Source organism: Alosa alosa, chromosome 7, assembly GCF_017589495.1.
Source record: "Alosa alosa isolate M-15738 ecotype Scorff River chromosome 7, AALO_Geno_1.1, whole genome shotgun sequence".
NCBI classification, from domain to species: Eukaryota; Metazoa; Chordata; class Actinopteri; order Clupeiformes; family Clupeidae; genus Alosa; species Alosa alosa.
Genome location: NC_063195.1, coordinates 16,465,912 through 16,482,087, shown reverse-complemented (window position 1 = coordinate 16,482,087; position 16,176 = coordinate 16,465,912). Strand labels below are relative to the sequence as shown.

Below are 16,176 nucleotides of genomic sequence, written 5' to 3'. Positions count from 1 at the left end.
TAACATGCAAGTTCACCATCCTTCCTCCCCCTTATTGTTTTTTACAGCTCCTTCTTTACATTATAATTTATTTAAAGTGAATAAATTCTAATGAGAAATAAATAAAATGAAATAGGCCTCGCTAAAGTAAATCGTAAGTGGAAGTGGAAGTGCATCTGTCAATTCACTGAATGTTCAAAGTATTATGAATCTTTATTTAGAAAAAAATACACATTGGTTGGCCTATTCATGATACATCAGCAATTACACATGTTTAGGGGAGGGCATTATTAATATACCATGTACGGTGGATATGTGCTAGAAATGGGTAAATCACTATCAGTCACCCGCTATTAGACCCGAAGTGCAGGAGAAGTGGATATTCAACCACGCCATCCTTCAGGTCACAAGCGACAAGTAGGCGTACCCAAATTTATTATTTGGGTAATCCATCTGATAAATTGTGTTTTTCTTTTTATACTTCGTTCCTTTATAAATTGAAGTGTATCATTAAGGTACCTTTTTTATGTCATTACTCTGACATTAGACGACCATAAATTAGGGCAATGGGCACATTGTTAGGGGTTGACACTTTGCATAAGATTTCTCCACATTACTTCATCCAAATTCTGTGATTTTTGCTGTATAAATGTTGTACAAATATGTAGTTTCGTATCAAAGTGGAGTGGTTGTTGTCATAAGTCAGCGGCGTTAGTTTGAGCACATAATTTCGCTGGATAGCGAGACAGCGGTAATCGAGGGTGCAGTGATGACGGATCAACATCGGAGTTTGGCATTTAGCCTACTCAATGAAGTTAGGCTAATGTTAATTGGCAGAAAGATTGAACATGGTTTGCTACATCTATACGACAGTAAACTTCAGCTAGCTAGCGACAGTTACCACTAGTTAAGCAAGGAGATGGTTAACGTTATGTTTGTATTAGGGCTGTCAGCCATAACATGTTAATCGCGATGCAGTAAGGACCAAGCATAGGCTACGCGTTAATTTTTTAGAACCCGATTGACGCAAAGTGCGTCAAAAAACACACCCTTTCTTCTTTGTTACATTGCCCCGGAACTGTTCATCGCAGCGAGATGAAACCTTTAATGCGTGACAGAGCAGAAGTGGGGCTTTCCAACGAGACTTGTCTGTACGATCAAGTATGAAAATAAAAAAAAATCATGAAATTAAATCAAATTGCATCATTACAGTCTATACTTCTCTGCGTTCACCTGCGCACCCATTAGGCCTACTCTCGTTTGAATTACTCGCGAACCCGTGATCGCATAGATATGGAAAGCAGATGAAAGAGGAGACACACGGCTATCCATTGGTACCATGTACATATCGATCCTTCTGGCTTATAAAAACAGACTAAGTGACTGCAAAATAATAACGTCATGTACACACCCATTACCACCTGTACACCCATTACTCTCGTTTGAATTACTCGCGGTCCCGTGATCGGATAGATATGCCACGCATGTCAGATGAAAGAGGAGACACAGAGCTATCATTTGATACCAAGTACATCCTTCTGGGTTATAAAACAGACAAAGTGACAGCAAAATAATAACTTCATATAGCTGGACTTCCCATACAAAAATGTGATATATGGCAATATATGAACATATATGTCAAATAACAGGGACTTATAATTTTACTTATATGGACATATATGTGATTCAAATATTTATGTCAAACATATTCAAAGCTATATGTCCATACATGCATACAAAATATTTTAATTTCCCATATAAGATGCTATATATCTTCATATACTAGATCCAATTATTTGTTTTCCAAATATATGGAGAAGTTTATGTGTGAATATGTGACAGACTTATATGTAGTCTCTATGTATGGTGGCATACATATCCATACACTAGATTCCACTACTTATTTTCTAAATATATGGAGAACTTTATGTGTGAATATGTGGCAGACATATTTGTAGTCTCCATATATGGTGGCATACATATCCATACACTACTAGATTACATTACTTATTTTCCAAATGGAGAACAGTGTGAATATATTTGTTTATGTCTTGGCGTCACAGATAAGGTGTCGACTATGCTGCCTTATGTGTCAATGTTTTGTGTGGAGCGCTTTGGGTTGCACTATGTGCATGAAAAATGTGTGAGGCCAAAGCTACTTTAAATATAACGGATGCTTATCGCATCTTGATATGCGCATGCGCACACAGCAATACCCATCCCCCACCCTGGACTGACATTTGAACTCCAACCACGGTGACTTCAACCGTCACTTTTTGTCATGCATCTGACTGTGTAGCCTAAGCTGTACAAACTCTGCTGTCATCATATCCAAGGTAAGAAAGCCTTTAGTAAACGGGAATCAGTTATAAAATATTGTTTTTATAATGTATCGGAACTCCCCCTATTACCGTCGGTCCCGTATTTCCACCGTCTTGCGTGTATGCGTCACTTAATATCAATTTCTATACAAACCAAGACAGCAGACTCCTAAAGAAACGCAACCACCCACACCATAGGTGTATCTAAATTAGCTATGTACCAAAAATGGCATTTTACCGTGACTCAAAGACAGTGTTGTAAGGCTGCGTGTACACAACCGCTTGGAGCTCCAGTGGAATTTTAATTTCACGACGAGAATTCTCGGTCTAGCTTCTAACCGTTCATGTGCCGTTGAAACGGTGTAAATAGGCGACCCATCAGGCCAGCACTATAACTCCGAGCGTGCTAAACAAAATCGGATATTTCAGGCAGTAAATGCTCCCGTTAACAAACAAACCAGATTTTGTTCAAATCTACACACCTATGGCTACTGAAATGTCAGGTTAATTTAGCAAATGTTATTCTGAAGTGTTAAAAAACATCGTTGTTTTAGAATTTCTGAACAAAAGTGGTGATAATTGGGGGTGTTACGATAATGTTAACCAAATCCGTTTGTTAACAGTCTAACCATCATGTTACAATTAGCTAATGTTAATGTTATCAATTAGCCTATCGATAATGTTAGCGAGCTAATATTGCTAACGTTAGCGATGTTAGCTGTTAATGTTAACTTTTCCATTAACTAACTTTACCATTATGTGGAATATCTGAAATGGTAGTTAACATCATATCCAACAACAAGCCTGTCTGAGATGTCGTTATGAATATAAGTTTTAGTTTGAATGAAATATCAGGTGTGAGTAAGTTAGCTAACCTAGCTATAGCAGCTAACTTATATTTAAAGTGGCTGCTAAAAACCATGCAGGCTAACGTGAATGTTAGTAGGCCTAAATGGATCTTTAGTTTGTGAAGGGTAGTGTTAAGCCATCCTTACAACAGAAGACTTTGAAGATTTGGGAAAGATTCTTGAAAGATAGTCTTTGGAATAAAGCTTGAATGGGGGGCATTAGTTAAAAGACTCCAATCTTTCAAGAATCTTTCCCAAATCTTGTCAAAGTATTCTGATGTATGGATCATTAGGCAACATGTTCTTCATCTCATAGCCCTTATTTAAGCTTACTTGTGCCAAGGTGTGTGTTTATTAAAGATGCATGTGAAGGTAGTAGTGCTTCAGTGATGGTCTTTTCATGTTATGTGTGTTTTACAGCATATTAATCTTCTCTGTTCCCTGTTTGCAGGTGGTGATTTGTGAGGACTGCTGCCCTGAGAACACAGAGTACATTCTGCATATGCCAAATCAATGTGTGCCACTTCCATAAAGGGGAAAAAAGTTTCTACCTGGAGAGTGTACTCACTGTTTGTGTGGAAAAACTAAACTTTAATAAAAGGTTAAACAAATATTTTGTGTGTTTTCTTTGGAACATCAACAATGTTATATTTCTGATACAGATATTGTGACATATTTCTATAAATGTGACATAGCAGAACATTACATACATTTTGCAATATATTTACCTTTATTGAGTGCAAATATATGTCCATAGACATATATTTGCAATATATTGGTATCCCTAGTATGCATACAAATACATAACTTATCATATATTAACATATATGCAACTAACATATATTTGTAATATATTTGTATATCTGGGAAAATATGTGACATATATAAAAACGGCCAATTTTGCTATATTTTGAAATATATTTGACATGTATGTGTATATATGTGACTTATATGTGTGAAGCATACATTGACATATACATAATATATGTGATTTACATATATTGCCATATATCACATTTTTGTATGGGTTACCCCACGTTTTTGTCTGTTTTTGTGGCAAAGCATGTTTATAATCCAACGCTATCCTGTGTTTCTCTATGGCAAAGCATGTTCATAATCTTTTTTTTAAGTTTTGAGATCCTAGCAAATTCCTGCATGGCACCCAATTCAAGGCTCAAATTGCATCCCAATTTGTTCAACAAAGAAACCCCTTTTTTGCCTCTACTTTGTTCATGGCAATGCAGTAAAAAGTTGTTGTAGAGAATCATGAGTGCATACACCATAGGCACTCATAATGATATTTTGTGAGATACATCAAAATATAAGAATTTTTATAATGCGCTTTTTGTATTTTTATTATTTAACATAATAACCTAATGATGCTATAACATAATGGTGATAACACTTGTCGGTAGGGCCCCCTTGGAATTTTTGCTTGCATACTCTAGAATCGCCTCTGAAGACATGTAAAAGAAATAAATGACACAGGCACGCACAAATTCATCATTTAAAATAAAAGGGCACTACGTTTCACTTTCGCTATCATTGCAAGAAAATACTGTAGGCTACTTTAAGGAAAATGCTTCAAAGTTCCCTTTGAGTCTGATTGGCTCCAAACATCAATGGGGTTTCCTTAGACGGTGCTATACCTTTCCAACAAGTTTTGTGAGAATTAGGGTGCAGGAAGCTTTTGATAGCACACGCCACTAACGAAAAACGCAAAACCACCAGGACAAACCACTCAGGCTACTCTCTCTCGAACCATCAATAGTCACTAATTTGTGTGTTATTTACGTTTACATTTTGGTCACATCTGAATATTATGGTGACTACGGCCCTGGATTATAGCCATGTCTAAACAACAGAAAAGCTCATCAAAATGCCTCCAAGATGCAAAGGCATATAGGGCAGGACTTGGACCACAAGAAAAGGCGCAATATTTAGAGAAATTACGGTTTATTGGCAGTGCAGATCCATATGAGTTGGGTGAGGGAGACACAGTACCAAGTCCAACCACAAGCGCCCCCCTTCCTCTGATAACTTTGGAAGTTGATACCTACTCCAGATGTTTTTCTTGGTCTGACCTATTGGTACAACCTAAAACACGGTAATTAACCATTTTCCTTTTCCTTTTAATTTAGTGCCTAATGCTTTCTAATGAGGTGAGTATCTCCAATATGGCAACGTCCCGATCTGATGACATGGCGTGCAAACCTCTAATTATCACATCTGAACATCACATTAAATAGCCTAGGACTTCGAGACACAGGGCAAACTTCTACCACCATTCCCAAAATGTTATCCCAACCAATTAAATAAATTTACGCCTATACAGTAAGGAGGGTAGGTGAAGCGCATTCCTGAACAACTTATTTTCCTCTGAGGGAATGTCCAATCTTCTCCTTCTGTAACATGGAACCTGATAGGCTAGCTGGTGCCGAAAACGTGCACCCATGAAATGGCATTTTCATAAAGATAGCTGCGGTCAATTTCAAACTTTTTTGTCTGAAGTAGCTAGCCTAGCATGGACCATTGAAATGAATGGGGTGGAACTTAGTCACTCCCTCCAGTTATACTGTATATAATACCTCCATGGCTGCCACCCAGTGTTGCATGCAGGCCACGCCCCCCTGAATCCAATCCCTGGAGTCCAGGACGCTTCACTGTTGATACTATCTATCTATCTATCTATCTATCTATCTATTAAAAAACATAACAGATTATATATGTTTAGTGGTGATAAAACAAGAATCACCCAGTCATTAACCAATGCCACAGGTATTTCTTGCCAAAATCAAATTGTTGGGTAAAATAATATATTGAAGCATTACATTCCTTATAACTGACCTCAGTGTCTCCAGCTTGCATTGTGGATCTCTTAGTCCCAGACAGAGCAGCTCCACTCCTTCATCCTGCAGGTCATTGTCACTCATGTCCAGTTCTCTCAGATGTGAAGGTGTTCTTTGCAGCACTGATGCCAACAGCTGACAGCTCACTTTGGAAAGGTAACACCGATTTAGCCTGTATAAAAAAAAAAAAAATGAACTTTGCCATCTCCCTCAGCCAGCACATTTTTTTAAATCAACATAGTAATTTAAAATACCAAGGTTATACACACCAAACTGTTGTCGAGACTTTGACTGCAGGAAGCATTCGGCGGAGCCCTTCCTCCGATCTCAGATATTTTTTCAGATCTAACATCTCCAAGTCCTCAGTTGACATCAGCAGCAGATAAGCCAGAGCTGAACACTGGGCTGGAGTCAGGTTCTTCTCCTCATCTGCTGAGTTTATGTACCTGGGTAACAGAAGAGGCAAACACAAAACACAAACACTGCGACTGACTATCATCAAAGTGAGACCTAGCCACACAATAGACATGGGGTGGAGCTCCCCTGAAACTGGTCCCCTTGGAAACCCCTGCAGCAATAAACGTCCTACGTAAGTAAGCATATTGTAACAAACTGCAAGGTTGTCTTAGAATGGTTTTTATTGGTTTCGCACCCAAACACACAAACATTACATTGGTATCAGAAGTGGGATGCCGACCCCTACTGGACAGGAGGAGAAAGTTGCGACCGATACCCCGGCGATGATGAGTTTCCTGCCAAGGCGGCTCTTCGACAGCTCGCTTGCCCATGGCCACCTGCTGGGCCCAGCAGATGGAGCCAGCCTGCAGAGTGACCGTAACGTCCCCGGCCACAGGTGGAGACGAACCGGGCTGATGGCAGCATTCCGCCACTAGAACCCGCTCCACACGGGAGCGATGGAAATCGGCCGGTCCCTGGTGCGACGGCGGCAGAAGGGCGCTCCAACACCAAGTTGCCCCGCTACAATAGTGAGAGGCCGCTGGCGACATACCTAGTGCAGGTCCGGCTGGCAGCCGAGCTGAATGGCTGGTCAGCGGAAAGAACGGGCGTACAGGTGGCGTTGGATCTGGAGGGGGAAGCGCTACAAGTATTAGAAGACCTGCCACCGACAGAGCAAGCAAGCTGGACCGCAATTGAAGCCGCGCTGCAACGACGATTCGGCCAGAGAATATTCACCAGCGATGCCCGAGAACAACTCGCTTCCAGACGGCGACACAAGGGCGAGAGACTGGGCAAGTTCGCGGCTGACCTACAGCTGTATGCCCGGCGGGGCTACCCAACGCACAGCCAGAGTCTACATGAAGAGATAGCACTGGAAGCGTTCGTGCGAGGCATCCACCCGGAGCGGCTGAGAGAACACCTTCGCGTGGCGCTCGCGGAGGCCGAACGGGTGGAAAACATCTTCCACACAATGGAGTCGAGGCATTGCGTATGCCAGACATCGATGGAAGAACACGGGGAGGAGTTGGAGACGACGTGACAGACCACAGCACAGCCACCACAACGCCGCCCACGCAAGTGGAAGAGGCCGGCCAGCGGAGACGGATGCTAACGATGTGGCGAGCCTGGGCACATCGCGAGGTACTGTCCCGCCCCAGCACCCCTCACGCGCGTGCCCCAGTCAAACTAGAGGGGGGTGGCATGGCGGGAGGGATGCCACCTTCAAGTTTCACTACCTCCCTGGCTATGGCATACGGCTGGGCCTGCTCAGCCAAAACACCTCGCAGACATATCCCAACATTTTTAAAGAGTTCAAAGAACGACAGGTTAACGAATATGCTATAGAAAACACGACTACATGGTTAGTGTCAAGTTCTTCTCTTATGTTTTAGTCTAGCCTAAGTGAAACGAGTATGGTTCTCTGGGATAAAGCGAACCTTCCTTCATCAATGAATTTTGACGAGACATAACAAGCTGTAATCATTTTGACTAGACATAACGAGCTGTAATCATAGGGTGCTAACGTGATGAAAGCGCAATGTTCACGCCAGAATAACATTACCATAACTTGTAAACAATCTATTTCACGTTCGGTCAGTACTACTGGTAATATTTGTCATGGCATGTAGACTGCAATTTGTTCAATAAGTGTTGCCCAGGTAGGATAGGCTACCCGAAATGCGCTAATTAAAGCCCACAGCATATAATACCACCAAAAGCGCGTTGAGTCCTAATAATAATAGCGGGTTATTGTTACGTGGTAGCAAATCATGTTATCAAAGAAATAGACATAGGCTAATGTAGGAATGCACACAGACATATTGCAACAGGTAATGGTGTAGGCCTATCTGATGAAGACCTGAGTGGTTGGAACGTCGTACTTGTACACTGGGCGCAAAGAAGACTATCCTCACATTTTTCCCTTTGCAACTGCCAAAGAAATCCCATGAACACAGGAAGGCCTAGGGAAGCCTATACTGGACATCAGATGGCCTAAAGATTAGGCCCCTCTGCATAGCATTCAGTGATTTGCATGCAGTAATTTCAACACTGACCTTGATCTAGCCTAGTTTGGCTATTTAAAGCTACTTTATTGGCAAAACACAACACAATGTAAATGAACTATAACAAAAAATAAAGGACTTAATCACACAAAGTAGGCCTACTATTTTACTGACTATAAAAACAATAATGATGTAGGAAGTTTAGAACCCAGAATTGACCTGCACACTACAAAAGTGCACTGAATTCAACACAAATGACTCAATACACTTGGAGGAGGTATGAGTCCTTTCTTTTCCAGATATCTTAGGATTTCGCCGTAGTAGCATTTCAGTATCGAGCATCATGATATTTATGGCAGGTATCGTATCGAAGTCATAATTTTGGTATTGTGACAACACTAATAGCATTCACTCGCACTGCATTCTGGGAGACACTCATTCAACATCAGACATGTACATCCACCGACGCTACAATATTTTGAAATATGCATTCAAAAATCTTCAAAATCGAGATTGTACACCTTTGTGCCACGCACGAGCCGCATACGAAATCTTAGGTCAGTCTGACAAACAGTCAGCGAGATATATGTGCCACAGACATTAGGACACACAGACAGACACACAGACGCTTCTTGCTTTATCTTAGACATTCTTGCTTAGACATTCACCAGCTAGTTCTTTAGGCTACATTATTAAACAATAAATAATCAACTCATAATTGAGCTATCTGGTTTTGTATTCAGCAGTGAAAATGTTTTAGATTTGTGAACAGAGAATGAATAATGATTTAAATTATATTATTGCATCCATTTGAACAGTTGCGAAGTTATGAAAGTTATGAAAATAGGTGAAATGTTTTTGTTGGATGTAAGGAACTAAAGGTCTCTTCAAGTCCTATGACTGACCAAAGGATGTATACCCTGTTAATGATCAAATAAACATTACATTTCAATACATTAAAAAGGAAAAATACTTGTAATTCTGAATACTTAAGTATTTTTAAAAGCAAGTACTTCTGTACTTCAATCTGACTAAGCAACTTTCACTTGTATTGGAATATTTGACACGGTGTATTTATACTTTCACTTAAAGGAAAATTCTGGTGTGATATTGACCTAAAGTGTGTTGAAACGAGTGTGAACGTATGTCTCCTAGCCCATCTCGGCTTGTCCCCTGCACTCCGAAATCTGGCGCTAGTTAGCCGATGCTACCAACAGCTTTTTCAATGTGGGTGCCTCGGGCACTTTAAGTAAAGGAATTGTGTACTTTGTCCACCTCTGGTTTTATCTAAGTATATTATAATCCCTCCTCTACCTGATTGTTGTTGTCAACAAAAGAAAAGTCATTGTGTACTGATTTTTTCATCCTACAAAATGCTTTCATTCTGTCTTATGGTGTGATTTTGAACAAAAGAAGGCATTTTACTTATTCGTATGCAGGCTAGTTGAACATATCAAAATAACAACCTGTAAGTAAGCAAAGTAAAGTTATTGTAACTATGCTTTGTGTAGATCATAATACAGTTCTGCACCGGATTCTAACTCACAAAATGGGCATGAGAAGCGGGCATGCAAGGAAGTTAAAACTTATAAGATGTATGTACTGCTTCTAGCATTATTTAACGTGTCAGGGAGTGAGATACATGTTGCCGACTGTATAGCCTAGGCCCATAGTTTGAATTACAGGGGGTACTGGGGGGTACCCCCCAATGAAGACCCAGTACCCCCCAAAGAGACAGAAATATCAGTTTGGGGGTATTTCATAATATCAATATTTTTCTGACCAAACCAAATCAATATGTCATGAAATAGGCAATAGGCTTCTTGTAAAGGTAGTTAACTTTACTTTAGTAATTATCGCGGCGGTCATATAGGTTTATTTTTATTTATTTATTTATTTTTATTTTTTGCATGTCCAAATTTCCGTCAAGGATTCCCGGGACGCTGTAAGACCGGAGTACACGAAACTTGGTGGGCATGTAACCCACATGGATAGCATGGAACCATCGTTTTTCGTTTTGATCTGTAGCCCCCCCGCTGGACTGGACCCCGAAAGGAGGGTAGGGCAGACACAGTTTTCTGTGAATATCTCGAGAACCATAGGGTTTAGGAGGACCATTTTTTTTTTGTATGTTAATCTCAAGGGGCCATGTCAACCCATTCCATAACCACTCATTTCATGTATAGTGCCACCTAGTTAAACACAAAAAAAGTAAAAATGAGGTGTTGTAATCGCAGGTATCATTGACCTAACATAGTCAAAACTGCACGAAATTGGAAGTGTAGGATCATTATGACACCCTCTGAATGCATGCCAAGTTTAAATGGAATTCCGCTCATGGGGGCCACACAATAAATTAATTTATGTTACTATACACCAACTGGCCTGTAGGTGGCGGGAGACAGTTTTCTGTGAATATCTCGAGAACCGTGGGGCCTAGGAGGTCCACCTTTTTTTGTATGTTGGTCTTAAGGGGGCATGTCAACCCATCCCATTACCACTTATTTCATGTATAAGCGCCACCTAGTTAAAAATTAAAAAGCAAAAAAATTAAGTGTTTTCATCACAATATCTCTGGCTGACATGGTCAAAACTGCACGAAATTGAAAGTGTAGGATCATTATGACACCCTCCGAATGCATGCCCCCGCTGGACTGGAACCCCTGTTCTGTGAATATCTTGAGAACCGTAGGGCCTAGGATGACCAATTTTTCCGTATGTTTGCCTCCAGGGGTCATCTTAACCCATTCCATGTGCACACATGTGCATAAACAGATACACACGCACACACATACATTCACAGTAATCATATGTATGACACATACTCACACAGTAGACATATGTACGCATGCATGCACATGCACAAACACAGGCACATACGCAGGCACACACACAAGCACGCACACACACACACACACACACATAAACATAAACATGTACACTCACACATGCACACAAGAATTTCTCAGAATTATGAACAGGCAAGATGGGGGTGGGGTTGTATAAAATAAATTTTACATGTGAAATCTATGAACGAATCATGTTTTGGTACTTGTTGTCTAGCAGATACCAGTGAGAATTGAGTGTGGATAATGCAATTTAGTGAGACAGTTAGAATCATATAGGCCTTTCAGCGTGATTTATTTTTGTGGAAAAAATGTGCTGGACTGGGCGGCGGTCATATTTTGTACCGCTCTGCGGTACATCTAGTTAGAATGGTATTTCAGTGCACTTAACTTCTAACTTAGAGTTGATCAAAACAGTTCTCTTTTGGATATATAATAACAATGAGATATTCTGTAGCCTACTGATTATCAGTTTGTTGCATGTTTAGACCTTGTATATGTGTTGCACAACACATGTTGCACTTGGCGATCACGATGGGGATTGATATGGTAGTGGACCATGATGGTCATAGAAGAAGTGAAGGAGCAGTACCCCCCAATTATGGTTGGATAATTCGCACTCTGCCTAGGCCTCATTCAGTGCTTAATTTAGTGCAGGAGATCTATATTAATTACCTGTTAATTTCATCAACCAGTGAGTTGTCTCCAAGCTCATTCAAACCGTGAAAGAGGTTGATGATCCGTTCTGATGAGATGAATTCCTTCCTGATCTTCTCTTTAATGTATTGGACTATTTTGTTGATGCTCTCTTCTCTGACACACAAATCTGGCAGCAACACATGCAGGGAGGAGCGGATTCCAGGTTTCAACATTGGAGCCAGGCCGAGGAGGAAGCGCAAAAAAAGGTCAAATTGCCCATTCTCGCTGTCCACGGCCTTTTCAACAGCAAATCTGAAAAGGTCAAACGTGGAGTGTCTGAGTCCCCAGCTGATCTTCTCCATCAATGTCTTGACTAGGTGGTTACTTGTCCTTTGAGACTTTTCATGAAGAAAATAAAGAGCTGCCAAGAATTCCTGTACACTTAGGTGCACAAAGCTGAATATTTTCTCTCCTGTTGCAGCACCGTCAACGCTGAATATCTGTGTACAAACTCCAGCCTGTAATGCTATGGAAATTGCATCAATATCACACTTTTGTATGTCCTTCTCATAGAATATCAGGGTGCCTTGCTCCAGATGTTCGAATGCCAATTTCCCAAGCAGAACCAAGAACTTCCCTTTTTCTTCAGCATTCATCTTCCCATCAAAGAATTTGTCATTCATTCTCCTAATTTGAGAGACACTATACAGTGTGTACATTTCAGTCAACGTTATGGCAGCTTTTCCTTTGCTCTCATCTCGCAGTATTTCATATTGCACACTCGCTATGATACGGCAGAATACTGGTATGTGACACATGATGTGGAGGCTTCTGTTCTTTTTGATATGATCAGTGAGACACTTGGCCTTTTCGGGACTCCTGGTGTTATTCTGAAAGAACTTGATTATCTGGTCATCATTGAATCCTCGCACCTCTGTTATCAAGTTGAAGCACTCATCTGGGATCAGACTGGCTGCTGCTGGTCTGGTTGTAACCCAGATGAGTGCAGAGGACAGAAGCTTACCTTTAATCAGACTTGTTATGAGAATTTCCACTGTTGATTCTTTGTCAGGTTCAGAGATCCACTCCTTAAAGTCCAGCTTGAGTGTGCTTTCATCAAAACCGTCAAAGACGAAGAGAATTTTGCATTCAAAAAATCCAGGGAAATTTTTCAAACCTTTGACGTCAGGGTAGAATGACAAAAGAAGACCCAAAAGGTTGAAACATTTTTCTTTCTTCAAGTTCAGCTCTCGAAATAAAAAAACAAAAACAAAGTCTATGTCTTGATTTTTCTTTCCCTCAGCCCAGTCCATGACAAATTTCTTCACTGCTACAGTTTTCCCCGCACCAGCAATTCCCAAAGTCAAGACTCTTGTGCCTGAGTTGGCTGTGAACATGTCTGCCAGCTTGACTTGTTCATCTTCAGAGCTTGGTCTAGCCCCAATTTGTCTCATGTCAATTGTTGCCACTTCGTGTTCAGTGTTGACTCCTCCAGTGCGGCCCTCTACAACATGCAGCTCAGTGTACATGTCTTGTAGAGTGCAAACTCCAGACTCTTGATGGATTACAGCACAGTGTTTTCTTAAATGCTCTTGAAGCTTCAGTTTTAGTGATACTTTTGTTACTCGCTGTGCTGCATTTTTGTGAAGACACAAGAAAAAAAAGAATATAGTGATATAAACATCTGACTGTAAACTTTCATCTTAGGATATACAACCCAAATCAGAAAAAGTGCAAAAAAAAGAATGTAATAATCTGCAAATCTCGTACTACTATTAGCATGTATAAGTCCCATTTTTTTCTGATATGGGCTTGCCGTTTTCATCATCATCATCATCATCATCATCAATGCTACATGAATTAGAACTTAGTTCATTCTTCTTTGTACATTATTACAATCCAATGTTTCATACACACAAATACACACACACACACATTGGGTGACCATTTGACCCAATGGAGAAACAGCTGACAAGGTCATTACCTCCTCCTTGTTGAGGCTCAGGCACTGCTGGGCTCACAGCTGACCTCTGAAGATCTTCCACCAGAGGAGGGTCATGAGACCGGTCTTGGGCCCCGGCTCCTTTCTTCTCCAGCATGTCCATGAGGGTCTGGTTCTGTTCTTGGGCCGTTGATTTGCTCTGCGCCTGTTCACTCTCTAGATGAGAGAGGACACTGCAACACTTCGGGACGATCAGTGGCCCAGAAACGCCTCCTCCACCCAAGGCTGCGGTTTGCTCCATCCCCCTAGAGTAAGCTGGGGCATCCACATTGATCCCTCCACCTCCTTCAGCCAGACCTGGGGAATATTGCTCACCTCTCACTAAGAGAAGGGAGATGGAGGGATAGAGAAAGAAATACAGAGGAGAGAAAGAGCAGACAAAGACATGTGCGAGATTATGGAAGGGGGGTGAGAGAGGGAGAGGCAGAGATGAACGAAAGGGCAGAATGGAAAAAAGTGACAAAAAGAAAAATGTAGAAGTAAAGGTATTTAGTGAAAGAGAAATCAGAAACAGACAGAAAGAGGGAATGATTTAGAGAGAAGAGATGTGAGAAATAAAATGAAACAGAAATAGTCAATGAGAAAGTAAACAGAGAGAAGTGAAGGAAAAGAACAGTGGGGTGTACTACGAATCTCGATTAGTGGGTTAGCGAGGTACGTTGCGCTCAAAGCCAGGCTATGCTGTGACACTTCTCTGTTTTAGTGTCGCTATATCACCATGGTATCTTATGCTGTCAACCAAACCTGGTCAGGAGGAGGTTATGTGCTAAGTTATAGCTCAAATCGTGTAATCTACCGCACACTGACCAATCAATTGTCTTAAAAACGAAGTTCTCACGTGTAGGATTCTGTCATATATCTTACAGGTGGAGCTCCGCCTCTACTAACATTTTGGATCTCGAATGCGCTTTAATAGGGCGGTGCGTGCAAATATCCCACTATGGACGTGCATACCATACAACAACTGATGACAATTGATTTATTTGATGTTATAGGTTAGACACAAAAAATGACCGCAGTGTAGATTAAGCTATCGCTCATGAATGCGGAAGTAATTGTTTTTAAATAGAGGCGGTCTTGTGCGTCTCCATGTTACACGATTGGCCAAAGTCATCCCAACACCGAGAACGCGCACAGATCTGAGCTGAAAGCCTAGTTTGACAAATATATCACATAACTGCAATCGTAGTATCACTTAACGTATACCCCTGAGTCAAGGCTTTGTCAAGCCTCGATATGTCTACGTAGCCTAGATATGTCTAACGTGCTTCGTAGTATACCCCCCAGGAGAGAAATAAACAATAAACAAACAATAAATATATATATTTTTTTTCCCATATGCACAAAATGGAGCTTCATCATAGACTGTAAGCTACACACTTACATCTTCCCAGATCCCTTTCCAAGTCCATGGCCAGTTGGTTGTGCTTCATCTTCTGTAAGATGGTCACCGTGATGCCCCCAGCTTCCATGCTGTACACCTGCACCATCAAGTCCACAACATCGTATCTGTCGGCATTTTCCAGCTGATTCCATGTGATTTGCCTCTTCTCCTGCAGATAGTGCTTAAACCCCTTAAAGTCGGTCACTTTGAGGTTGCTGAGGGTGTTCCTCAGCGTTTCCTTCAAAGCTGAGGCCATTTTGGTGTCCGGTTTATATTTGAAATCACCAGCCATTTATACTATTATTTAGAAAGAGAGAAAAAAATGTTTAAATGACATGTAACTTTGATCTGATTTTGGAAGAACCTCACTGCTCAAAACAATAAAATAACAGTCAAGTACATAGACTGACAGCATGAGCTTTGCATTGAGGAACTACATGAAAGAAAGGTGACGTTTGGCAACGTTTAGTCTATTGAAAAGTTTCTGAGGTTTCATTTGCCCTTACAGTTTTTCTGATTGATTAAACACATTTTTTGTATGCAAAATCTAACACACCTTGCTTAACTCTTCACACCATTGTAAAAACGGTGTTTTCGTATCAAAGAGTAAACACAAGCCATCACAATAAGCACACAATGTGCCAACTACACACTGATGGTATAGAAAACACATCTGGCTTTTGCTTTCTCTGTGCACAAGGTAGGCTATGTCAGATTGAGGTCATACTTTTGTCATAGTTCTATAAACATACAGGGATCCAAACTTAAAGTTTATTTACACCCATCAACACAAGTTGTTTGAACAAACACAAGTGTGTTTTTCCAAGTCAAAACACAACATATTAT

General features: G+C 40.8%; 1 protein-coding gene across 6 annotated transcripts in view; it reads right to left on the bottom strand.

Moving 5' to 3' along the window:
* Nucleotides 1-16,176, bottom strand: part of LOC125298623 (NACHT, LRR and PYD domains-containing protein 12-like) — a 64,078-nt gene that overhangs the window by 33,054 nt on the left and 14,848 nt on the right. For all 6 annotated transcript variants that reach the window (XM_048249434.1, XM_048249430.1, XM_048249436.1 and 3 more), the window contains 5 exons: nt 15,331-15,627; nt 13,929-14,267; nt 11,981-13,577; nt 6,267-6,443; nt 5,996-6,169 (listed from right to left, as the gene is read on the bottom strand). In XM_048249434.1, the coding sequence (XP_048105391.1) occupies nt 5,996-6,169; nt 6,267-6,443; nt 11,981-13,577; nt 13,929-14,267; nt 15,331-15,622 (2,579 nt within the window). In that variant the 5' untranslated portion in view covers nt 15,623-15,627. The remainder of the gene's footprint in view (nt 1-5,995; nt 6,170-6,266; nt 6,444-11,980; nt 13,578-13,928; nt 14,268-15,330; nt 15,628-16,176) is intronic.